This window comes from Arachis ipaensis, chromosome B6 (genome assembly GCF_059453495.1).
Source record: "Arachis ipaensis isolate K30076 ecotype BB chromosome B6, ASM5945349v1, whole genome shotgun sequence".
NCBI lineage: Eukaryota > Viridiplantae > Streptophyta > Magnoliopsida > Fabales > Fabaceae > Arachis > Arachis ipaensis.
In genome coordinates this window covers 139,197,857-139,222,914 of record NC_142441.1, presented here as the reverse complement: position 1 = coordinate 139,222,914, position 25,058 = coordinate 139,197,857, and the positions used below count along the sequence as shown (strand labels likewise).

The 25,058-nt window shown below is 36.0% G+C and overlaps 1 protein-coding gene across 2 annotated transcripts; it reads right to left on the bottom strand.

Annotated features, from left to right (window-relative positions):
* Nucleotides 1-20,615: 20,615 nt before the first annotated feature.
* LOC107605335 (PWWP domain-containing protein 6) lies at nt 20,616-24,101 on the bottom strand. 2 transcript variants are annotated; one of them, XM_016307188.3, is made up of 2 exons: nt 23,940-24,101; nt 20,616-23,712 (listed from the first exon to the last, which is right to left on the bottom strand). In XM_016307188.3, exon 2 carries the CDS (start codon nt 23,654-23,656, stop codon nt 20,882-20,884), a length of 2,775 nt encoding a protein of 924 aa, XP_016162674.1. In that variant the 5' UTR covers nt 23,657-23,712; nt 23,940-24,101; the 3' UTR covers nt 20,616-20,881. The 2 variants fall into 2 exon arrangements, with proteins under 2 accessions (XP_016162674.1, XP_016162675.1); XM_016307189.3 differs by having other exon boundaries at nt 20,616-23,707; nt 23,940-24,097.
* Nucleotides 24,102-25,058: the final 957 nt, after the last annotated feature.

The window sequence follows — 25,058 nt, the reverse complement described above, 5'->3', positions numbered from 1 at the left end:
TTAACGGTTCTTCTTTCCGAAAAGATTTCCGACTTTACTTCTATTGTAAACCGTTGTTTTTGAAAAGAGGCATAAGACGGTTATGAATCACTGGTGCGGTTATCTTCATGTGTCCTATTACAGTAATTCCCAAAAACCCTCTACTGAGAACCCTTTCGAGGATGATGTTCTCACCCCCCTACATTTTTCCCCTTTCAGGATTTGGGCGCAGAAGTTACGAAGAGCTTATTTAATTATTGTTGTGATGCTCTGTATTGTTTTAGTTATGATTTACTGCACCCTCGCCTTTATCTTGATATAATCTGTAAGAGGGATAGGAATCGTATTGGATTATGTTTGTAATATTATTTATATATATTTATGTATATATATGGATGTACTCTTTATGGGTTGTTGTAAGTTGAATGGTATTTATGGATGTACGTTATCGAACGAAAGTATCTTTGGGAGCGGTATTGCGGTTTAAAGTTTTAAACAGGCTCATATTTTAGTATTAAATAGTATAAGTGTCGTCGTAATGTCCGAGCCATCAGAGTTACGCAGCCGGAAGCGTGAGCTTTGGTAGTTAGGGTATTACAGTTAGTATCACAAAAAGTAACATGTATGGACTCCTCAATAATTCTAGCATCTTGATGATAAACTCTACATGCTTTGCTAGTGGTGGAATATCCTACAAATAAACACTCATATGCCTTTGGATCAAATTTTTCTAGATTTTCTTTGTTATTTATGACAAAATATTTGCATCCAAAGATATGTAGATAATTCAGATTTGGTGGATGACCTTTCCAAAGTTCATAAGAAATTTTCTTCAAAAATTTTCTTATAATTGTTCTACTTAAAATATGGCAAGCCGTGTTAACAGCTTCAGCCCATAGGAATTTTAGAACATTACTTTCACAAAGCATAGCTCTTGTCATTTCTTGAATACTTCTGTTTCTTCTTTCAACAACACCATTTTGTTGTGGCGTTCTTGGACAAGAAAAAATATGTGATATTCCAAATTTCTCGCAAAAAGATTCAAAAGATTAATTTTCAAATTCAGTACCATGATCACTTCTAATTAAGGCAATCTTTAAATCTTTTTCATTTTGAATTATTTTGCTAAAAACTTCAAAAGTCGAGAAGGCATCATCTTTGTGTGCAAGAAATAAAATCCAGCCAAATCTTGAGTAGTCATCCATAATTACCAAACCATAATGTTTGCCACCCAAACTTTGAGTTCTTGTTGGACCAAATAAATTAATATGTAGCAACTCAAGTGGTGTTTTAGCGGAGATGTCTTCCTTTGATTTAAAAGAGTTTTTAGTTTGTTTTTCCATTTGACATGCATCATATGTGATGTCCTTGTCAAATTTTATCAAAGGAAGACATCTTACTAGACCTCTCTTTACAAGCTTATTTATTTGAAACATGCTAGCATGACCCAATCTTTTATGCCATAGCCACTTTTCAGATTTTTTGGAATGAAAACAGGCTACATTTTGATTATTTGGTTCATCAAGAGTGAGATCATACATATTATCACATCGATTTGCTACAAATAGCACTTCATTAGATTTTTCATTCACCAGTCAGCATTCTAATCTTTTGAATATTATCAAGTAACGCAAGTTACACAGCCGACTAATGCTCAAAAGATTATGCCTCAAACCATCAACCAAAAAGACATCATCAATAAAGGTAGAATAATTTTTACCTACTTTTCCAACTGCTATAATTTTGCCCTTACCATCATCTCCAAAGGTCACAAACCCTTCATCATACTTGTTGAGTTTGATGAAGAATGTTGACCTTTCCGTCATGTGTCTAGAACATCCGCCATCCAAGTACCACATGTCTTTCTTCTTCTTGGATGCTAGGCAAATCTGCATACAATCTCAAGTAATCTTAGATATCTAAATTAATTTGGATCCTTTGAAGTTAATCCACCTTGGTTGGCCAAGTACATTAAAATCACAAACAACATTGTAAGTTTGGTTCCCTACTCTTCTTTTTTCAAAAAAGTATTGTAAGTAAGAGTGACCAATTTTTTTATAAATAAAAAAATGATTTTCTGGTGCATGTTGCTAAAATTGATTTAAGTTTTGATGCTGGAAATGATCAAAAGAGTGAGGCTTTCTAGTTTTTGAAAAAGATGCATTTCTTTTGATAAAATTATTTTTATTATTAGCATCTCTTTTTGCAAAAAGCACTCAGACCGAAATTTTTGAAAGCATAAGGGCTTCTTGAATGAGAGGTTCTTTTGTAAAACTATGGTTTTTTGAAAACAACCTCATTGTTTGAGACATATCCCAGACCCGACTTATTTAATGTAGGTTCGGTTCTTGAAGATAATGAAGTTTCATCAAAATAGAATTTTTCAAATTCCTCTTCATAGGTGGGAACATATCCAAGACCAGATTTGTTAATAGTGGATTTTGTTTTTGAAGAAGAGGCCATGAATTTTGTAGAAGAATTTTCAAAAACTGTACTCTCTTTTGTCGCATAACCTAAACCAGATTTTTCAAACAATGGTCTTTGATCTATAAGTAATTTGTTCAAGTTACTAGAACTGTGAGCAAATCTTACTAAATCATTATTCAATCTTTTAATCATTTTATTTAGCCTTTCATTTTCAGCAACAAGTTCTTGTGAGAGATCCACAATGCACTTTACTTTAAGTCTTTCAATTTTAGATTTTAGAAACCTATTTTCTTCAATAAGGTCCATTGCACATTCTATTTCTTTCGCTTTTTCTTTTAAAAAATCATTTTCTGCCTTCAACATCTCATTTTCAGATTTACATTTATTATATTTTTTAACAACTTTTCAGAATGATGGGTAAGATCATCTACAATAGCGTGTTAATCATCCATAGATAGATCATAGTAATTTACCTCTTCCAGTTGATCTTCACCAGCCATGAAGCAGACTTGGGCTTCGTATTCAGAGTCCTCTTCCTCATCTGAATCGTTCTCAAGATCCTCCTAAGATGTCATGAGCACTCTCTTCTTTTCTTTCTTCCATTTTTCTTCCTTCTTGAGCTTTGGACAATTGTACTTAAAGTGTCCAGCCTCCTTGCAATTGTGGCATATCACTTTACTCAAGTCCTTCTTTTATTCCTTTGAGCTTGAGCCCTTGTACCTGTCTTTGTTCCTCATTAGTCTCCTTAGCCTTCTAGGAAAAAATACAATTTTATCATCTGAAAAACTATCACTAGACTCGCTCTCGTTTGGTTCTACTTTTGATTTTAGGTCTATTCCCTTTTTCTTTGAGTCTTGACTTATGTGTGTGGTTTCATAAGAAAAAAGTTTTTCTCTCAACTCATCATAAGTTATAGGATTTAGGTTATTACTCTCAGCTAGGACAGTGGCTTTTGTTTCTCACTCTTTTGTGAGGCTTCTAAGGACTTTTCTCACTAAGGTTTGTTCAGTGTGTGTGTTAAGCCCATAGCATCAAGGCTATTGATAACGATTGAGAATCTCTCAAATATTTCATCAATGCTTTCTCCATCCTTCATGGTAAACATCTCGTATTCTTTTTGCAGCATATCAATCCTTATTTCTTTGACCTGTTTGGTACCTTCGTGTGTAACCTGGAGTTTTCTCATATTTCTTTGGCCGTCTTGCATCTAGACACCTTTCGGTACTCCACAAAGCTGATAGCACAATGCAGCAAGTTTATTACTTTAGCATTTAGTTCCACCTTCTTTTTATCGTCATCATTCTATTTGGCTTCCTCCTTTGGAGTCACTACTCCATCAGCACTTATCTTTGTAGGGATTTTTGGACCATTCACCACTATCTTCCATATGTTATAGTCAATTGATTGAATGAAGATTCGCATCCTTTCTTTTCAGTAGGCATAGTTCTTTCCGTTGAAGAAGGGAGACCTATTATTTGACTGACGTTCTGTTAGAGTATAGGCAACTGTGGTTGTGCCCAAGTTGTTCGCCATTGGCTCTTTGCTCCAAGTTGTGAAACTTGATTCTTGAGACCTTGGCTCTTGATATCAATAGAAGGTTACAGAAGGCTTAGAGAAGGGGGTTAAATCTATGGCCTTCTTTTACTTTAATAGATTAAGCCTTTAAAACCAAACTTCAAACTTGATTTCTATTTGAACTGTGCAGTGAAAAATTTAAGAGACAATTTCATTTTGTCTTATAAATTTCAGAAAACAGAACAGCAAAAGAAAGGAAGAAGTTGACACAGTCATGTATCCTAGTTCAATTGCCTTGTGCAATGCAACCTACATCAAGTCTTGTGGTGGAATTTTCACTATAGTCAAAGTATTACATATACCAATTTCCTAGGATTCATCCAATCCTATCTGGACACACAAGTTTCTACCTAAACTTGATTTGGTTATGTTAATACCTAAACTCTTTTACACTAAGTGTTTACCTAACTTAGCAAGGGGAACCTCTCAGGTACAAGACCCAAGACAGAAAATTTAACAAAAAGAAATATGAAATTACTCTTGACTTTTCTCTCAAGTGTTTCACCTAGCCTTTTTCACTCTTAGGCTTTTTCTCAATGTCTCTCTTTTAGCCTTTTACCTCTCAAAGGAGATACAGAAAGATATACATTAAAACTGAAATACAAAACAATAAAACGTGAAAGAGATTTATGATTCACAGCTTTAACTCTATGCACTGAAACTAGCATCTAAACTCATGACTTTGTTTTTCATCTTGGCAGAGTGCTCCCTTTAGTGTAGGTGCAATACTTCCAAAACTTCAAAGACAGTAGTGAGGTTTCACACACAGCTCTCTTCCTCTCGGGTTCTCTCTCCTTCAACTTCAACCAGAAACACTTTTCCTTTTGTACCTTGTGCTGAGAAATAGTTAGGGTTTCTCTCAAGACAACTTCCTGGACCTTGAGCTTGTATGGTTCATCCCTTCTCTTTCTTCAATCAACCCCTAAATTAGGGATTTCAACTTTTGAAATATTTGTTTGACCGAAGACAATATGACAGCAGAAGTGAGCTTACCCAGTGATAAGCCCAAATCCAAACCATTGCAAATGTGCTTTGGCTCTAAGTAACTTTGTGGGCTATTGATTTATAGCAGTGAAATTCAGAAACCACTTTTTCCATTTATCCCAAAATGGTGTTGCAGAAATATGAAAAAGAAGTGAAGAAATTAACTTGCATGTAAATGGAAATAAATCACCTTTATCCTCTGACTTAGCTTAACCTACTTTTATTAAGGCGATTAAACATTTGCTTTCTTGATTTACTTTTCTCTTTCATTCTTCTCTGGTAAATGAACCAAGATGAGGAAGCTTTCTCTCTCTTTTTTCTTGAATCTGACCGAAGAAAGCTTTGTGAACGTTAGCTTTGGTTGTCTTCAACTTGGATGAATCAACTTGGGTTTGGATTGGCTTAACTTTCCATTCATCCCAATTGATTTCTTTGTTTCATTTCTTTGGGCTTTGTTTGAGAATTAAAGAACCCACCAACAACCTTTGTTTCTTGGTTCCATTGCTTTGGGCTACTGCTTCTTTAATTTTTGGCTTGCAACACTAACTAAAGCAATCAAAACTAATTAAGTGTTTAACCTAATAAATCAATGTTTGTCATTATCATTTAAATTAAATGTATTTCAACTCAACATATGTTTTAAAGACATATGTTAAAGTTATTAATAAAAAAATTAGTATAAAAAATACAAAATTTTATTTTTAATAGAAATATTGTGTATTTATTAAAATAAAAAGTTTAAATTTTTTATTAATAATAATTTTAATTTGTATCCTAAAATTACATGTTCGTTAACTTCTTTTTTAAATTAGCATTTTTGTTTATCAAATGTGCTAGCGGAAATTTAACACAATAATTAATTTGTTAAGGAAATCGTCACTGGTTAGACTTGTTATTTACTATCAATTAATTACACTTGTTATTTGCTCTATTAGAATTTTGCTAGGAAAACAATGAGAAATCTTGACAATGTGTACAATAGGTTTTGAATTTGGCCCAATATAAGGAAAGAAAAGAAACCAAAACAGTTCTATCAAAAAATTAACCATCCCAACTCTAATTTACCAAAAGAATTTATCCAAACACCCTCTTCTCCCCCCTCCCAAAAAAAATCGTCTACTACTCCACCCTCATCAATCATCCCATCTCTTCGGTGTTAGAAGTTCTCTCACCGGCCATCAAACAACCATCCACGTAGTTATTAAAATAATCATTCAACTACCTAGTAAAATGACCATCAAGCATTTGTTAATTGTATATACTTAAACTGAATCAAACAAAATAACCATCCAATTAAGAATTAAAATAACCATCTACATACCTAGTGAATTGAACATCCAGCATCTAAATTCGTCTTTTAATGTATATACCTTGAAGACGTAAGGCGGGCGAAATCCAAAAAAACCAAGTTGGCCGAAAACTTCTGCAACACCATGAAACAAAGCACTCGCCTTCTTGATATCTTCAATCAGATGCACCACATCCACTGGAGGCAGCCCACCAAACCCCAAATCACTATACACGTGGCACCATCCCCACCCCCTGTATGTCGCAGATGAAGATACTGGGACGGTGAAACCCGCCAACTGCGGGAGGGGGCTGCACAACCAGCGCGTTGGGGCTGCGCGAATCACCCTTTGTGCTTGATGGTGCTGCTCAGACGTTCGCGGTGCGCAGGGCAGCGTCGGTCGATGCTATGGGCGGCGACGTGGCACTGGTGAGAAGAGAAGAGACTAAGCGAGAAACACGTACCTGAAGAAGTCCCATCATATGCAGAAAGGGGGGTTATGCGATATACATAACTGCCTTTTGGTACAAATCTTTTTTTTTTAATTCAAAATTGGAAATTATTAAAAATTAATTAACTTAATTATTATCTGATCTTAATTTCTTTTTTACTCCTATTACACACATTGTACACTAAACTCATTGTCTCCCTATACTTTCTCTATTTTTAATTACACTTGTTATTTAGTATATATATATACTCTGGATTGTTATTGAGACGTAAAGACAAACTAATTCATTTTTCACATTATTTTTTTTATTTTTCGTTATATGTAGTTGAAATTTACCATATAATTTTTAAATATTAAATATTTAGGATAATTTACATAAATAAATCAAATTGGTTTGGAATTACGCAATTGTAACTTTTTGAAACAGGTAGTAAATAGCCATTTCTAACCATAAAAAATTGGGACGCTGACAAAACTAACCAAGAAAAATTAAAACTAAAGTTATACCCATACAAGATAAATTTTTTTCGACAAAAATAGCCAATCATTAAATTTTTGTTGCTAATTCAATAAATATCACTCTCCTATCCTAAATTGATTCATCCCCTTTCTCTCTCTACAACCCACTCGTAGACTCAAGTATGAGGTTGAACATGGTGGTTCATGGCTTTCCTTTGAGCTTTAGGGACTCCAAGTGGGGGAAGCGGCGACGGAGCCTGTCTAGTGATGTGGTGTAGCAGAGGGCGATGGTCACGTGCTTTCGAGTCAGTGAGTCCAGCTCGTCCCACCGCCGGCATACCTGCGACACGGCGTTCGATCCTTCGGGTCGTGGATGTACGACATCACTATGTCCAACACCACGTCCGATAGCCTCATATTTATCATCGCCTCCATCCTCTTCAATTCTTGTTGCTCCCTCCACTGCCATCATCGCCGTCTTCCTCCCTCAATGCCATCAAGCGTGGATGGCCAATTTTTTAACGTGTTGGAAGATCTCGACTTATTGGATGCAGATTGGTATCGGTGGAGAGAAATAAAAGAAAAAAACAAAGCTCAAGGGATTCCCATGATTTTTCTTTTCTATTTTTTTTTATTTAATTTTTTGGTTGTGTTATTAAGCTTTGGGGGAACTGGGAAAGTTGAAACAGTTGAAACTTAAACCTTTTGAGAAGGTGGAATCATTGAATCATGGAATAGAGTGCCGCAAAAATAGGTTTACGACATGGAAGAAGGAGGAGAGAAAGGGAATGAATGAATTTAGGGTAGGGAAGGGTATTTATGGAATTAGCAACAAAAATTTAACGATCGGTTATTTTTGTCGAACAAAACTTATCTTATATGGGTATAAATTTAGTTTTAATTTTTCATGGTTAGTTTTGTCAACATTTGAATCTTTCATGGTCAGAAATGGCTATTTACTTCTGAAACAGGTTACATCTTTGTCCTGTTTTAAATCTATGTAAATCGCTACAAGGTGTAACGGTTTATAATTTGCATGTAATCTGCTATAGGGTAGCATGGATTACGTTAAATTTCGTGCAATGCAAAAAATCGCTACAGGGTGTCACAGTTTCTGAAGAAACTAGAACATGCATAAATCGCTATAGGGTCCAGCAGTTTATGAGAAAATAGGGGGTAGCATAATCCGCTGCACCCTGTAGCGGATTATGTATACGTGGATTCTCTATATATACCAGTAGAAGGCAATTGTGAAGAAGTATAGTGTCATTTTCACAATAGATAGTGAGGAGAGTTTCCTAATTCTAGTGCATTGCTCTGGAAAAATTCAAAAAAGTAAAAGTCACGGTGTTAAGTTTACTGATAGAGAACCATTGAATGTCTTTATCCGGTCATCGAATACCTAGTCAAAGCTAAAAGTCAGTATATTGTAAAAGCTTAGGGTGTGTGGGATCAAGTAGGTGAAGAAGTTGTTTTACAAGATCCCTATTACTGTTGTGTCAACTGGGGCGAAGTATGATACATTTGTGATAGGGTCTGACAAAAATATGCAGGTTTTGTTTCATTGTTGGTCAAGTTTTCCAGATGTGAGAATATACACGAGTTGTATGTCAAGTTGGAAGATACTGTCGACAGTTATAGGGCATCAGCTCTGAATCCTCAGTCGACTTCATTGGAGGGTGCTTCTACCTCAATGCATGTGGTTGCACCTGCTTGTCCGTTGGTTGAACTTCCATCTATTGCAGTTGGGATGCCTAGTTTACCATGTCTGATTCCTGATTTTGCTGGTAAGGGTGAATCGGATTGAGTTAAAAATATGATGCTAGAGGATGATTCGGATAAAGAGCCTGCTGACATATATGGGGACAGTGATGAGGATACTCAGAGCAATCCACCTACACAGCATGGCCCATCAAGTTTCGGTATACAGCAACATCCTCCACATTTCTCAACCTTGAACTTGGAAGCCATCAACCAACAGTTGGACATAGATCCTTCATTTGGGGGGTCAAGGATTGCATGATGAAATTGATCCTACAGAATTTTAGATTGGTCAATCTTTCCAAAGTAAAGAGGAAGCCGTGTTGAGTGTAAAGGATTAGAGCACCCGTCAAGGTGTTGAGTACAGGGTATTAGAGTCAGATCATATTAAGTACCATGGGAGATGCAAGGAGTTCGGTAAAGGTTGTATATGGTTGATTCGCATCACACTTCGGCAACGAAAGGGTATCTGGGAGGTTAGAAGGTACAACGGACCTCACACTTTCTTGGCAACATCGATTTCAAGTGATCACCGATAACTTGATTATCATGTCATTTGTGCGAGGATCTTTCCATTGGTTAGAATCGATGCTGCGGTTATGATAAAGGTGTTGCAGCAAACTACAGAAGCAACCTATTGATTCAGGCCTACTTACAGGAAGGTTTGGTTGCCAAAGCAGAAGGCAATAACACATATCTATGGAGATTGGGAAGAGTCTTATGGCGAGTTTCCCCGTTGCATGCTTGGTTTGTAGTCTACCATGGAAGGAACCATTGCACTGTTGAATTCTTCTCCGGTTAGAGTTGATGATCAGGTTGATGAATCTACTGTGTACTTTGTCATCTTTTTTGGACATTTTCTCCTTGTATTGAGGTATTTCAACATTGCAAGCCACTGGTCAGCATCAATAGTACTCACTTGTATCGCAAGTATGAAGGCACTTTGCTTTTGGCTATCGCGCAAGATGGAAACTCAAATATCTTGCCCATTGCATTTGCACGTGTGGAAGGGGATAATGCAAAATCTTGGTCTTTTTTCTTGACCACCTTGCAACAATATGTGACTCTGCAATAGGGTATTCTGGTGATCTCTGACAGGAACAATGGCATCAAGGCTGCACAGGAGGCACCTGATAATAGTTGGCTACCTCCTCATGCATATCGAGCATTCTACATTCGTCATGTTGCAGCTAATTTCTCCCTCAGTTTCAAGGGGCAGGATGCAAAAAGGCTACTTGTGAATGCTGCTTATGCGAAGATTGAGAGACATAGTATGACTACTAGTTTGATATTATGAGGACTGAAAATCTGGCTATGTGTGATTGGAAAAATAGAATGGAATACGATAAGTGGATCCAACACTAGGACGGGGGCAGATGCTTCGGCCACATGACCACTAATATATCTGAGTATGTTAATTCTATTTTGAAAGGTACAAGAAATATTTCAATCACTTCGTTAGTGAAGTCCACATATGGACGGCTTGCAGAGTTGTTTGTGATTCTAAGACAGATGACAGAGGCGCAATTGAGGACTGGGCATCAGTTTTGCCAGGCGCTAGTGAAAGCAATAGAGCGTAACTTGAGAGATTCTAGATGTTTCACTGTGACTCTGTTTGACAGGCATCAGTCCGAGTATAGTGTGGCTGAAACGACTCCTACTGGTAACTTCTCGCTGGGTATGTATTGAGTTTCCCTTAGAGATCGTACCTGCGACTGTGGCTACTTTCAGGCTCTCCATTACCCATGTTGCCTTGCGATTGCATGCTGTGCTCAGTCGTGACTAAACTAGGCTACATATGTTGAATGATGTTTACAGCATGACTAAGGTGTTCAATGTATGCCAGATGGGGTTCGCACCGCCTATTCTAGAAGGATTTTGCTCGCCGTATGACGGTCCCACTGTCATTTTTTATCCTAACATAAGATGTGCAAGAGAAGAGAAGGGCGACCTAGGTCCACCAAAATCCGTAATACCATGGATAAGGCCGATCCTAGTAGACTAAAGCGTTGTGGCCTTTGTAGACAGCTCGAGCACACTCGCAGGAATTGCCCCCAGTGAAGCTCCACGACCAGAGGTGATGCGTAGATGTTATGATGGCTTTCTTTTAGTTTATGTTGTTCTTGTTATTGCCGTTATGTCTTCATTCGAGGTAGTGTGGAATATTGTACTATTTTAAAAATCATGTATGGATTCATGTATTGCTCTATAGACTTGATCTATTGGTTTTTCGTCTATTTAATTCTTTTTAGATAAAAAAGATGCAATAAAAGTAACCATAAAAGGCATATATTCAAACACAAATATAGAAGGCGTACATATAAATGAAAACAGTCATACAAATAAACATACATAAGCTAGGTACATATAAATAAAAATAGTCATACTAATGAAAACAGTCATACAAATAAAAATACAGTCATACATCATAATAATGCCACTGATCATCGCCATCGTCATGGTCATCATCCCTAAATGCACCAAGTAAATGAGATCCTGGGCCACACCTAGTAAAAATCCTTCACTCTAGTGGCTCTCTGGGGTTGCTCTACTAGAACATCAGTCGACGGAGTCACTCTAAATGCAGATGGGGGTGTCCCTCTCATGGTGAACCACATGTTATATGGACTACCTGCCGACTCGTTGAGGTCGACCACGAACTGTGCCTGGTAGCTCGGAATCTGACCTTGGACCTCCGGCATCTGGGGCTGGTACTTCGATATTTGAGCATGGACCTATGGCATCTGAGGTTGGTAATCCGGTATCTATGCATGGACCTCTGGCATCTGAGGCATGTAGTGCTAACCATCATCATTTCGTATCATGGCCGTGAACTCTAGGTAGAATTGTGAACCGTCCTTCTGATCGTCAATGTCCATGGTTATCGTAGTGGTAGCAAAATTAGCGTCTATCTGGGTGCTGACATCCTGGAATACTTGATAGCTCAAACCAACAATAAATGTGCCTCTGCCAATCTCAGTCTCCTTATCTCCAACCCCCTCCCCCCCATCCATAATATGCTCAATGCATTAAACGATACCTAGATGCCAACAGAAAAGTAAAATCGTCAAACCCATGCAGTCTCAACGTGGGAAACCGCCAGAAGATTCAAGACTATAGTAGCTGAAGAGGACCAACCAAGTTGGTGATATTTCTGTTGGCCACCCAATACATGCATCTATACAACAATGCCAATGCAGCTGTACCCCAGCTATAACTGTCCATCTCGTCAAGCTTCGCCACAAATGGCAACAGTCGAAGGTGAACCCGATTTGTACTCTTATCACCAAATAGCTAGGTGGATAGCAATATCATGATGTACGCACGTGCGTATATGCGAGCAGTGTCATCACTCGCATCGGCTGGTAGCATCCGAAACCTCTCATAGAACCATGTGAAATGGACTGTCATCTTCTTGACATTAGTCAGCAGCAACAGCTTGCCAAATAACTCCTAAAACTACTCCTAAGCTGGTCTTCCATCCTCCATAAAGTGCTCGAAATCAATGAGGCACCCACTAACAACCTTCCCATTCACGAGCAACCCCTGATGATACGCCACATCCTGTAGCGTAATGGTGCACTCTCTGAACGGCATGTGAAACGTGTGCGTCTCAGGATACCACCTCTCAATGAATGCGCTCACCATAGGCTCATCTAACCAGAACTAATGAGTGTTTAGCCTAGACAAGTGATACAAACCAGTCCTTTCTAAATACGGTATGATATCCTCATACAGAGGCATATTCTATCGTCTTCGAATGTTGTAAATACACCTACTTGGCTGCATCATATGATAAAAATAACCACACCCTAATTAAATATATTTTAATACTTACAAGTCTAAACTATAAATTATTACAAAAAATGACCTAATCCAGTGCAAAAACTACATAATGTTATATATCCAATCTTTTCGAAGTGAGAATAAAAAACATAAAAATTCTAATATGTTAAAACCTAATCAATAAATTACTAATAAAAAAATACTAATCTTATTTAATTTGGAAGAACGAAGACACATTTTTCTCACAGTAAAGTAAACGCTATCATACTTTTTTAAAAATGGAAATCAAATTCAGGATACTGAAACTTATCTGATTCTTGTTAATTTTCAGTTAATATACATTAATTAAATATTTAATTTAGTTCTCTTAAAATTGTATGTTAAATATTTTACAAGTTTAATTTTAATAAAATAGAAAATAAGTATGACCGTCTAAATAAAAATATAGAACAAATGCTAATGTACTTTAGAACAAGTAATAAATGTGCAATTTTTTAATTTTTAAGTCTAAATTTTGAATTTTAAATCTTAAATTATAAATACTAAACTACAAATCTTAAATTTTATATTCTAATTCTTATACCTTAAATACTAGATATTATATTCTAAATTCTAATGCTTAAAAAAAAACAAGCTAACCTCTTCATTGATGCCTTCGGCAACGTGAGTAACTCCATTGAGCCGTTACAAATGATTTTTGTTTGCGATGGTCCCACTTGAATATGGCCTCTCCAAATTTTTCAAATTCTCTCCCAACATCCTCCTCCCTCTCTCAAACCACAATTTTCTCTCTCAGACCAAATATTTTTTCTCTCTACTAAATGAAGAATCTGTTGTTGGCTATCGCAGTTTTATAGCCAAACTACACATAAACCGTGGCACCCTCTAATGGATTAGGGTAGCTACTGTTTCTTCATAAACCGCTGGACCCTTTAGCAGTTTATGCATTATTAAATTTCTTTAAAATGTAAACCGTTATATCCTATAGCAGTTTACAAAGATTTAAAACAGGATAAATATGTAACATGTTTCAAAAAGTTGTAATTGTATAAATTCAAAACCAATTTCATTTATTTATATAACTTACCCTAATTTCTCTCTATATATGAAAGTGTTATGTATACATCTTATTTTGTTTTGGACCAAAATTTCTCTTTTTTATTTTTTTATTGAAAAAAAATAATTTATAGAAAAAGGCTAAAGGAACTTACAAGATAAAAAAAATATTAGATCTAAATTTAAAGAAGAAATAAAATATTTATTATGTTGCATTATGTGTTAATTAAGAATAAGTACGAAATTCGATTATAGAAAATTTTTACAAATAAGAATAGAGATAACTTTAAATCTCTTTAGTTTTTAAATTACACTAAAAATGTTGTAACATTGTGAACTCTTTTCTCTTCTCTTATTAAACTAAGATATTTTTCTGATTTATAAGTATTCCAATAAAAAAATACTTTTTTTGATGTATCTTTTTCCAAAATATAAGAAATCTGTAACATCACACCTTGATGTATTTGCATCTTTAGTATTTTTCTCTTAGAATTCCATTCAATAAACTAAGAATTATTCTAAGATAAACAATGATTCCATGGTTAATTGAGTAATACTTTGAGTTATTGTGCATTCATCGATTACAAAAGAATTTGGAAGAGAATTGACAAACATTAAAGAGAAAGCAGGCCAAGAATCACTTAGAACAAAAAGAACAAGAATGGAGAAGCAATCTAGAGAGCTCTCTGGACCAAACAAAGAGCTCTCTAGACACAAAGTGATAAAATCAAGCTTAGCCATGCTACGTGAGAGAGCAAGCATGCACACCAAACCAAACCAATTGTGCTCTCCCATGGGCACTAGAGAGCATGGCACTTGAAGGTCAAAACAAAAAAGAAAAGTATGGAAATTAAGCTTAGCCATGCAACGTGAGAGAAGAGGCGTCCAACGCCAAAACCAAAGTCGTGCGTATGCATCTCCCATGCATACGCACAAGTTGCAAAATGTGCTCAGTCATGCGTACGCATGATCCCCATTTCAACGTGGGACGTAGAATCATAGTTGTGGAACGTGAAGACATCAATGTGGAACGTAGAGGTATCATGCGTATGCATCTAGTATACGTACGCACAACAAGAGAATTATGAGGTGTCATGCATATGCATGAAGCATGCTTACGCACAATACCTAGTTCGCATAGGACGTGAAATTTTGGACGTGAAACGCCTAGGAGCAAATAGAGGCCAAAATTGAGGAAAAAACAAACCAGTACCACGTGAGACTTTTCACGTCCAACGTGATTTATCCAGGGAGTGAAATAAATTGAGTTTGAGCTCCATGTGAAATGTAGATCCTTCACATGTAACGTGAGATTTTAATCACTCTCCAGGGACTTCAATTTACCCACTAAGTCCTCCCATTTTTCAACAATTATCTGATTTACTTAAGGCTCAACTCAAGCCCACTAATCACATCATGAATTAGATATTTGATTTTTGTTTCAAATTGATTCTGTTTTAAGTTTTGAATTTTAAATTTGTTTAGGGTTAGTATTTAAAGGGGGAAAGTCAGACGTTTTAGGACATCCTCCTCTTCGGCACTTTTTACTTTTCAGAATTTTAAGGTTTTCTCTGAAGACATGAGCAACTAATCCCCTTGGTTAAGGTTAGGAGCTCTATTGATTCCTATGGACTAATATTCTAGCTTTTTTACCTTTGATTAATGCATTGATATCTTCTTAAGAAAAAGTTTTCGTTCTTCATCTAAAAGATTTGAATGTGTTGGGAAACAATTTTCTCTGACTTGAATTCTTTTAACTTCTTGAAAAAGTTAACTAATTAAATTAAGCTTAAAAACTTATTCTCACGGTTATTAGATTTTGAAACTAGACTTGATCAGTGACATCGAATCAATTAGGGGAGATTCTTATGAATTGTGTGGCTTGTGAATCAGTGAACGGTCTTCAACTATTTTCTTAAATAATTGACTAAAGAATTAGCAATGAATTAGGTTAAAGAGAATCAAATCACCAAGGGATTGGAGTTTGATTACTAACGATTTGCCATGGATGTATCTTTGCACGATCAAGGTGAAAAGTGAAAAGTATTGGTCCGAAAGTTTCAATATCTCTAAAACCTTAACTCTTTTAATCATATTATCTTTCAATACTCACTATCTTCTTTTGTCTACTTCTATTTCATTGTTTATGTTAAAGCTTTCCAAAAACCTAATTTTAATTGTCTGACTAGAATAATCAATTGACAATTGCTTGTTTAATCCATTAACCCTCATGGGATCAACACTCACTCTCCGTGAGTTTATTACTTGGTACGATTCGGTGCACTTGCCGGTAGTTGTGGTTGTATAAATTCTGCATAAAGTTTTTGGCGCCGCCAAGGATTAATTGTGATGAACAAACTACCGGTTAATTGATTACTTAGATTAGACATTTTTTTTGTTTCTCTTCTATTTTAAAAAAATAAAAATAAAAAAATAAATAATTTAAAAATTAATATTTTTCTATTCTTTTTTCTTTTTCTCTCAGTTTACCACATGGTGCTTTTGATTCAGTTTTGTATTTTGTGCTAAGAAAAATAATGGAGAGAGATCACGTGGGTTACTACTCACACTCAAGGAATGATTCATATTACTGTGGATGGAGGAACTATCTGGATTTTGGTTAGAAAAGTCTAGACCAAGGAAATTTCAGTGTTCTATATTTCATCTATCAAGAACCATCATATCTTTACTCATATCAAGAACCATCATCTCCTTATTCATATCATGAACCGCCACCTCTCTATCCATATCAAGAACTATCATCTCCCTATTCATACAAAGAAGCATTATCTCCCTATGCATATCAAGAACCATCATGTCTTTATTCTCATCAAGAATCATCATCTCTTGAACTTGCCATGAAAAGACTAGAGAATACTATTGCTGAGTTTACTCAATACACTCAACGTTGCACATATGAGATGAGAATAAATAGAAAAAAAAAACTGAAAAAACATGTGGAATTGATTACCAAGCATGTGATAGAGGAACAAGCAAACTCCTTCCCAAGATAAGCAATGCAAATCCCTAAAAAAGAAGGTGACGAAATTAATCAAAGGAGTTCATATTCCAGTGAATTAGAAAACTCTCCACCCTCACACATGGAAGAAGAGAAAGATACACAAATAAAGGAAGAAGCCATGCACAGTCTATGCTTGCACATTCCAATCATTAAGGAGAAAGCCATACATGTCTCTTCAACTCTATGCATGCAAGCTTCTGGGAAGAAAAATCTGAATACACCACCCACATATGAATTGAAGTCTCTCCCCCCAATACTTGAATATGCTTTATTTGGTACTAGTGAATCAGAGAGTTGTATAGGAGTTGCTTTTTGGTGGGTATTCTTTTTCTCCTGATGTCCACTAAAGTCATTCCTCTTAACCAACTGGAAGAAGAGGAAGAAAATTTAAGAACCAAAAGTCAAGCTAATGACATTAAAAGAGCGCTTGTTGGGAGGTAACTCAACGTTCGGTATTTTTTTTTTCATCTTTCTTTTTGCTTTGTTTAAAGTTGTGTATGTGTTTCATGGATTAAGTTTGGTGTCGCTACACCAACATGAGGTTTGTATTTCACTGGGTACTCGGCCCAGCCTCACATTGATTGTGTCACACTAAGTTTGGTGTTTTCACACCAAGTTTGGTGTTGCCACACTTCACCCAGCAAGTCCATCCCCCATGCAAACACATTAGCAACCTATTTATTTTACATTATTTTATCTTTCATTTTGTTTTGTTTTAATTTGGTTTGTTTCGTTTAAATAAGCCTCTGCATTATTCTTGATTGTTTTCACTTGATAATCATATTTATTCCTATTTCCATCACCACTATTTTTTTTTTTTTGAGGACAAGCAACCATTCTAAGTTTGGTGTTGGAGGCTATACTCTACATAGCCTTAGAGAGGATGAAGACAACAACGATGATTAAGGTGATTTCGTTTCCTTTAAGATCCCAACTTTAATTCTTTCATGTGTTTTCTATTTTGATTTTTCTATTTTCATGTTTTCTTACACCATGTCTTGTCTGCTAAATTTACTACTTGTAAAAGTCCTCTTAAGCACTCTAATCATATGAAAAAGAGTTGTTTAGATGGAGAAAAGTTGAATTTGATAAATAAAAGTCCTCTAATGATAAGTGGTGGTACATTAAGTGTGATGAACATGGATTGAGCTAAAAGGATTGATGATCTTGTATGAAAAGGAAGGATGATTCCTTATGAATATGAGGCTTAGAGAAGTATTATGAGATTTCTGACCAAAAGAAAAGATCCTTGAACTACTTGAATTGCAAAAAAAAAAAGGAAGAGAGAAAAGAAATAGCAAGAAAATAGAACAAAGAAAATCAAGTTAAAGATTAGAGGTTGTAAAGCTCTGAGCATCAATGGTTAAAGAATCCAATTATGAGTGTGTGGTGTGATTGTCCAAGGATAGGGCTCCGGCGACATTTGAGGAGTGCTTCATCACCTGGTAACTTTAACCAAATGGTCCAGGATTACTGATCGAAAACCCACCATCAAGAGTTCCCTTGAGACAAAATATTTATAAGTTCAAAGAGGCTCTGAACATCGATGGCCGGGAGTTTAAAATCTTTAACTATATGCTTGTAGTGCGAACGTATCAAGGAGTGGCTTGGGTAATTAGATCCGAGGGGTGCCTTATCACCCGTTAAAACTTGAGCCAACTGGCCCGAGATTACCGATCGAACGCCCACAATGAAAAGTTGCCTTGAAAATGAAACATTTAGAGTTGTCAACCCGAAAAGCTCTCTAGTACAAAACAATGATTCAAGGATCAACAAAAAGCTTAAAAAAAGGATCTCATAATGTTATCTGAGCCTTAACTCTTAGGGGTGTATGTGGTTGGAGAAATTATAAATAATTCTTAGGAATTTTAAAATGGGGATATCATATTTCCATGTTTGGTTCAAAGTTTGAAAAGTTATTTCCAAGCAAGTTTGATTCCAGGGAGTCAAAATACCATGATTTTAATTCCCATCTTTCCCCTAAATATATTTGATTCCCATGAAAATAGAATCTGAATAACAAAGTAATACTTGAACCACACACGCTCTCAGGAATCATCCACTCCCAGGAATACAATACTCATTAAAGATAGAGAGAATCAGTGATACTCACATGATTGGCTAAACCCCACTCTTAAGAAGGACATGAGCTTCAAGAATGTTTCAACCCCCTTTCATCTAAAACAATTCTTTTCTTCTCTTTTGCTTGAAGACAAGCAAAATATTAAGTTTGGTGTTGTGATACATTTGCATCTTTAGTATTTTTTTTGTTAGAATTTTATTCAATAAACTAAGAATTATTGCAAGATAAACAATGATTTCACGGTTAATTGAGCAATACTTTGAGTTAGTGTGCGTTCATTTATTATAGAAGAATTTAAAAGAGAATTGGCAAAGATTAAAGAAAAAAGAGGCCAGGAATCACTTTGAGAAAGAAGAGCAAGAATGGAGAAGCAACTCAGAGAACTCTCTAAACCAAAAAGAGAGCTCCCTAGCCACGAAGTGATGAAATCAAGCTTAGTCGTGCTACATGAGAGAGCAAACGTGGCACGCCAAACCAATTGTCCCCTCCCACGAACACTAGAAGGCGTGACACTTGAAAGTCAAAACAGAAAATAAAGTATGGAAATTAAGCTCAGCCGTGCAACGTTGGAGTAGAGACGTCCAACGCTAAAACGGAAATCGTGAGTACTTGTTTTCAAAACCATGGTCCAAACAGCACTCAACCATGTGAAATGAAGGGATAATGTGTTTGTTAGTGACACATGGCATATAGACATAAATGATAGTGCCACGTATTATAATACGTTTCTACATATTAATGATGTGCTATGTGTTATTACAAAATTTGTCCACATGTCACTAGTATATTATCATTTTAAGTGATTCAAATTGATCCTTAAATTTCTATTCATGACTTATTTTAACCTCTAAAATTAAAGAACACAAATCACATTAGTCCTCAAAATAATTTCTCTCATTTTTATTTCATAAATTGAAAATTGTCATATTTAAATATCTTGAGTTTACTTGCATAATATGTTGCAAGTTAATTCTAAAATACTAAGTTTAATCTATTATTTAGCTAATAATTAATTAACATATGTGTACGCAGAGAGTAGGTACAGTTACGATTCTGAATTTATATTATCCAGCTACTCATAATTCATACTTTTTATTTTTAACAAACATTTTAGTTAATTTTTTTTAAAAAGAAGTGTACAACTAACTTTTTTTGTCAGACTACATAACAAAATAGTTAAGGCTTGTTTTTTTTCCTAGTCGGAAGATTTTATTAAAAGCTTGAGTGATTTTTTTTCTCCACGCATATTAAGGACTAAATCATGCAGATCAAATTTTCATTTAAAGGTTTATTTCTAACCTATTGGTTCACTTATCATATGTATAATTTGTCACTCTTGTAATTTCACATCGCTGGCAACACCCCCCCCCCCCCCCAAAAACAAAAAAAAGACCAAAAATACCTCACCGATCCGTAGTCCATACTCCATACGTCGTATCACAAGGGTATGACACCACACAAAGGTACACTAGTACACTACCACAGTGGCATACCTTTATAAAGTTTCCAATAATATAACTGCTTCTCTGATATTATATATAACCCAATCGACATAATAGAAGAAACAATAAAAATAAAAGGGATGTTCAACTTGCCTATATATGGCAAGGCCAAACGAGAAATGAAAACTACATATTTCTACAAATATGTTCCACGTCTCTTTGTCTAGTCAACTGCCAATGCATCAAAAAATAAAAATGATACCATAAAAGGAATCAATTGTTTCTTCACACACGAGTGAGAGTCAGGTTAAAAGAAATGATCCTTTAAAAGCTGTTTTCATCACTATGATAACAGACACGATGATCTAAAAGGCTTTTTGGTTTATACAGACTATGCATACAACATATTACATACTCTACACAAGAAAATGAAAAAATTTTCCTCTGAAATAAATCTAAGCACAAAAACGAAACAAACAGAAACCTCTAAAGAAAACAACAAATCTTAAACCTAAGCTGATTATTAGCTACATATGTATCACTTTACCAATATTCCATGTATTACGATCTATGATGATGATGAGTCAACCATTTTGTTCACGTCCTCCAAAAGCTCTTTAATCCCGCTCTTCAATTTTGTCTCCATAGCTTGTGATTTCCCATTTGATGCTTCAAGTATCGAAGACAGATACTCGAGCTTCTGCTTTATGTGGTTCAATTGGGATGCTTCCTTCTTCGGGGACAACGAATCAGATGGCTTGGTTGGAGTCTTATCTTTCTCCTTAACCTGAGATGCTTTGGACTTTGATTTTTCGCCCTTTTTCGCAGACTTGGATTCAGCAGAAAGGTAACTGAGCTTGAATCTGACTTTGGAAGATCCGAAAGGGCTTGCACTTTGCGAATGGTTCAAGGCTATTTTGGCATCAGAAGCTTTCAGAAAAGACACTTGAGCAGAGTAATTACTAGAGAATACAGTTGTTGCCGATTCGTTCAGCGCCCCGAACTTGCTATACAGTGTGATAAGGTCAGATTTTGAAGGCAGAGAGGATCCAGGCTCAAATGAGACCAAAAGTGCAACTGATGAAACATTTTCATCACTCCCTTTGACAGCCTTAGCTTCAGCAGCTTGCTTCTGATCTTCAGGTACTCCAGACATTGTTTCCTTCCTTCTTCGCTTTCTCGGCTCAGAAACGTCATTAGGTGATATCTGATTGGTTTGCTTTTCATCTTTCTTCAGCTTCCTAAGTTCAGATTCTGGGTTCTTTCTCTTCCTGCCACGTTGGTGCTTCTTGTATACCTTGTAGTAGGATCCTTCCTGATACAATGAGCTTCTAAAGACAGAAACAAAGTCCACAAAATTTTCAAGAGAACTGATTTCCCCAGGTACTAATGGATTTATAGCTGCATGGCGAACTTTGGATAAAACTTCCACTGCAGGAGTCTCTACTTTTGCTGGATCAATAACCTTGTTATTGTCTTCTGATGTTTGGTAGTTTGAACTTTCAGGGGACTTATGAACTGCCTCACCGTTAAATTTTGGAGGTTCAGGGGACTTATGAAACTGGTTGCCTGCTCTGGGCATTGCTTCAGAAACATGAGCTTTGTCAGAATCATTATGGGATTCTTTATCTAAGTCTTCCTTCCTCTGCCCTTTGGCTGGAGCAGTGAAGGGAGGGGACAAGTACTTGCTTTTCTTCCTTTCTCTTGACAAAGAACCCTTCTCATTTTGTTCTTTGGGATTCCCTTCTTTAGGCTTCTTTTTCCTCCCACTTCTATTGTTTTCATTCCCAAAAGCTTCTTTCTTCTCCTTCAACTGTGATGGTGTGCCCTTATCTCTTTTTACCTTGCCAATACTGACATCATTTGCAGCATTTGTCAAATTTCTATCAGTGCTCGGGAGTGATTCTTTCCTCTTCTGCAATGGTTTAGAAGCCACTGCATCCTCACTGCTTTTCCTCTTACTTTTAACCTTCATTTTTTCCATTGTACCTTCCTCCTTGCTTTTGGTACTAACAACTTCGTTTTCCCTCAAAATTTCAGCAATGCTTTTCTGTTTAATCCTATGAGTCGACCTATGTCCTGAAATCTCATGAGAGTAACTCAGTTCACGAGACTCTGGGTTCGTTGGCACAGTAGAGTAGTCGTCTTCGGATGGCCCTTGGACATGTGCTTCCACTCCACCCTGAATGTTACCTACATCTACTCTTTCATCCATTGAACTATCTTCAAGCCCAGGAACTGGCAGGGGTTCTTCATACTTAGGTAACTTATAACCTCCTCTTGCTAGATGAAAGGCTGAAAGCCGAGCCTTCAAGATTTCCAGGTCCAGCGTATTAGTAACGGCAATAATTTCCGCAATTTGTTTTACTCGAGAAAGTAACTCTGCTGGGTTAATCAGAAAATCCAAAAATCTCTCTACACCATTTCCAGGCACAAGAACTCCTTCCTTGATTCCAGCATTCTTAGCCAATGGCAGAGCAAAGTCAGACCTAGTTTCCTCCGAAGCACATGGACAACAATTTGTTTTGATCTCTACCAGCCTCCCCACTTCATTTACAGCTTCCTGCACAGCATTGACAAAAGACCTTGAGCTACTCTGCTTCACCATATCCTGAAAGTTCTCCCGAAACAACTTCAATTGAGAAGGATGGCACCAAGCAAAGGTTCCGTCCCCAAAGTAGGCCACAAGGAGTCTGTTCTTCTGTCTTAACTTCAAAGCAAAATCCGATGCATCTGAAGGGTCATAAATTTGGCCAGGCCACCAAGGATGACTCTTAATTTTACCCCAAACAAAATCACCAACAGAAAACCCATGTCCTTCTTCACCCAAATCTTCCACATCCAAGTCCCTATTCTCACTTGTCTCAGTAACCGGAACATCTTTACTCACAATTTTTCCAAATTGATCACCTTCTTCTTCACTTCTCTTCCAATATTTTCTTCCTCTTTCCATTCCAACACCAAAAGAACCACCACTTCCATAGTTCAACTTCTCAGAATCTCCACTATCACTTCCAAAGGAATACGTCAACCGTCTCCCACTTCCTTTCATTTTCAACAAAGAGGAGACCCCATTCATCTCCGAATCAGCCAAACCTTGACAACCATCTTCCACTTCTCTCCCAACAGAGCCACACCTAACCCTGTTCTTAACCAATTCAACACCACCTCCACCACCATCATCATCATCACCTTGGCTTCCATGACTTGAAAAACCTACTCCGTTTTCTATTGCTCCTCCTTTCAGAGCACAAAGAGCTTCTCTGAGCTCATTCTTGTCATTTTCTGGCGAAGGAGATGAACACCCAGCTGGGTTTTTCGATGGTGTCTCTACCGTGCCCATCAAAGAAATTATATATTGTTCTCTTTTGATGGGTAAAATACTAAAATCAACCTATCCTGCGAGAACAGGAAAGAAAATCAACACATTCTAGGGTTTTGGTTGCAAGAAATGGAATTATGGAGAAGAAAAAAATATTACTCACTACTAATTACGGGAAAAAGAAAAAAGAAGAAAAAGAAATACTAGCCCCAAAAATGTAATAAAATAATTTTAAATATATGCACTAAACAAGAATCAAATATCAATGAACATAAGCATAACAGAGGAAATAAAATAAGTATACCTGAAGAACAAAAGTTAGGGTTGCAAAGAAGATTATTATGACTTGTGCCAATTCTCAAATCGAAACCATTGACTTTATAATCTGATCAGAGAGGCATAGGAGATGGATGAGGAATGTGATTCTTGGACAAGATAAAATTTTTAACTTTTTATATGATTAATTAATTAATAGTTGTTATTATTTATATTTATTAACAATAAAAACAGAAGATGAAGTCAAAGTCACAGTCAAGTTTATCAAACTGTGAGAGATGTAGCAAATTCTCGAATATAAAGTTGTTTATCTCGTGAACTAACGAGATAATGGGGAGAACTTTGAGTTTCTCTTGGAAGTTGGAACTGTCGTCACGGTTGCGGCTAAGCGGTGGAGAAGGTCGAATAATTTTCATCTCACCTTTAATTCGTCTGTTTTTTTCTACAACCATTAGTGACTTGATTTAGGAGTCGTCATTTCTTTTTCGTCCCTAACCCGAAGGAGCAGGGTAGCACACGAAGTCACTATCACGTGACTAGGTTTTTTACATAGTTTTTTCTTTTTTTTTTTTCTTTTAAACATGGTAAAGTATTTAATTTTTGAGTAACTTAAAAAATTTTACAAAAAAGTTCCCAAAATTAGTAATATTATTAAGACTTTAAGAGATAAAAATGACAAAAACATATTCTAAAAAGTATTGTGATATGGATGTGGATATCCATTCAATTAATGATATGTAACTTTGATTCATTATATGAGCGGCTGTATTTTTTTACGATAGAATGAAAAGCTCTCAAGTTAAACTAAACTTAAATGAAGTTGAAAAAATAAACATTGTGTGTGTATAAATAGTGGGGAGGTCTTAAACAATACATGTATAAGTGTGCAACAAAATACTCTTCTCTTTCATATATATAATAACTTTCTCTCTTTTCTCTATCTCTTTGTGAGTATAAGCTGCAACATATATAATATTAGTAAAAATATATAAATCACTTTTATTATAGTGAGATAATAGTATTGGTAAACATTAATATTATGGTCTTCTATTTATACCTTTTTATTTTATATTTTTTTCTTATTTATTTATTTTACAATACGTTATCAGCACGAGATTCTGATCAAATTTTAAGAAGATTCAGATAA

Bases quoted from the DNA above. Each gene is read 5' to 3' on its own strand.
- LOC107605335 (XM_016307188.3), bottom strand. From the start codon at position 23,656: ATGGGCACGGTAGAGACACCATCGAAAAACCCAGCTGGGTGTTCATCT.